We start from the raw sequence: 1,296 nt of genomic DNA, 5'->3' as shown, positions 1-1,296 counted from the left end.
CCCAATTTTGGCGCTCCCTGACTTTTCCAAGCCGTTTAGCGTCGTGTGTGACGCTTCTCAATTTGCCATCGGATGTTGCTTGATGCAACCTGACGCTGATGGTCGCTGGCGCCCTATATCCTTTCAAAGTCGCCAGCTGCATGCCGCCGAGCGCTCGTATCCCGTTCATGATCTCGAGCTCCTTTCGATCAAATACGCCCTCACCAAATTCCGCGTCTACCTCATCGGCGCGGCCCCCTTTGTCTTATACACCGACCATGCGTCGTTGCGAACTGCCGTCAACACGCCCCACATGTCAGCCCGCATGGCTCGCTGGCTTTCCTTCTACGCCGAATACAATTTCTCGGTTCAATACAAACCCGGCAAGGACAATGTTTTGGCTGACGCGCTCTCTCGGCGTCCAGATTACTCCTCGCCTGTGGACTTTGCCTCGATCGGATTCCTCCACTCCGATCTCCATGACCGCATCCGAACCGCCTACTCCATCGACGCGAGTTGCTCGGCTGCGTTTAGTGCCCTCACCACTCCCGAGCCGCTCAAGTCTCGGCGATTACCGTCCTTACTCCATCGTTACTCTGTTCGCGATGGCCTACTTTACTTCCAGCCCATCCAGGACACGCCTCCGCGCATAGTTGTCCCTGGGGATTCTGCGATTCGTGCCTCCCTTCTGGAGTGGCGAGAAAACCTATAAGAACGTCAGGCGCACATCGTGGCACTGTCGCCTCCGGCCGAGGAGCAGTGGCCGGCGGAAGAAGACCACCAAGAGGAAGGGTAGAGGACGCCACAGGAGCGGAGGGCGCGTCGACCGGCGTCGTAGGAGGTGCAGGTGTAGGCGCATGGTAACGTTTAAGCTTGCCGACATAAAAGGTCGGATGCACGTTCCAATTGGGGGAAGTTCGAGTTTGTAGGAAGTCGAACTCACGACATCAAGAACGGCAAACGGGCCGTGCCAAGTGGAACGCAGTTTGACGTTCGCGCTGGCTCCAGGGGCGCGCGCACGAAAGGCGTGATCGGGGAGGGCCGATTTGTGGAGGAGGACAAGATCGCCGACAGAAAAGGTCGCCAAATTGGAACGACCACGGCGATCGGAGTGCGTCGCTTGCCGCTGCTGGGCGAGCGCGAGGTTGTCCTTGATCTGTTGCAACACAGATTGACGATGGGCAAGGAAGTCCGTCAAGTCCTGGACGGAACGCACTAGAAGGTCGCGGGTTGCGGCGATGGCTTCGATCGCCGGAAAAATAGCAGGAAGCATCTCTCCTCAGCCGCGGATCCTCTGGGGGATTCCGCGTCCTTCCC

The 1,296-nt window shown here is 58.3% G+C and overlaps 1 protein-coding gene across 1 annotated transcript; it reads left to right on the top strand.

Moving 5' to 3' along the window:
* Nucleotides 1–292: 292 nt before the first annotated feature.
* Nucleotides 293–1,198, top strand: H310_14852 (hypothetical protein; the record flags this gene model as incomplete). The annotated part of the gene is made up of 3 exons (XM_008882794.1): nt 293–631; nt 701–771; nt 988–1,198. The coding sequence occupies 3 exons, from the start codon at nt 293–295 to the stop codon at nt 1,196–1,198; spliced, it is 621 nt and encodes a 206-aa protein (XP_008881016.1).
* Between the last annotated feature and the right edge of the window lie 98 nt (nt 1,199–1,296).

This window comes from Aphanomyces invadans, assembly GCF_000520115.1.
Source record: "Aphanomyces invadans strain NJM9701 unplaced genomic scaffold supercont1.95, whole genome shotgun sequence".
NCBI classification, from domain to species: Eukaryota; Oomycota; class Saprolegniomycetes; order Saprolegniales; family Verrucalvaceae; genus Aphanomyces; species Aphanomyces invadans.
The sequence above is the reverse complement of the archived record's forward strand: the minus strand, read 5'-3'. Positions and strand labels throughout refer to the sequence as shown.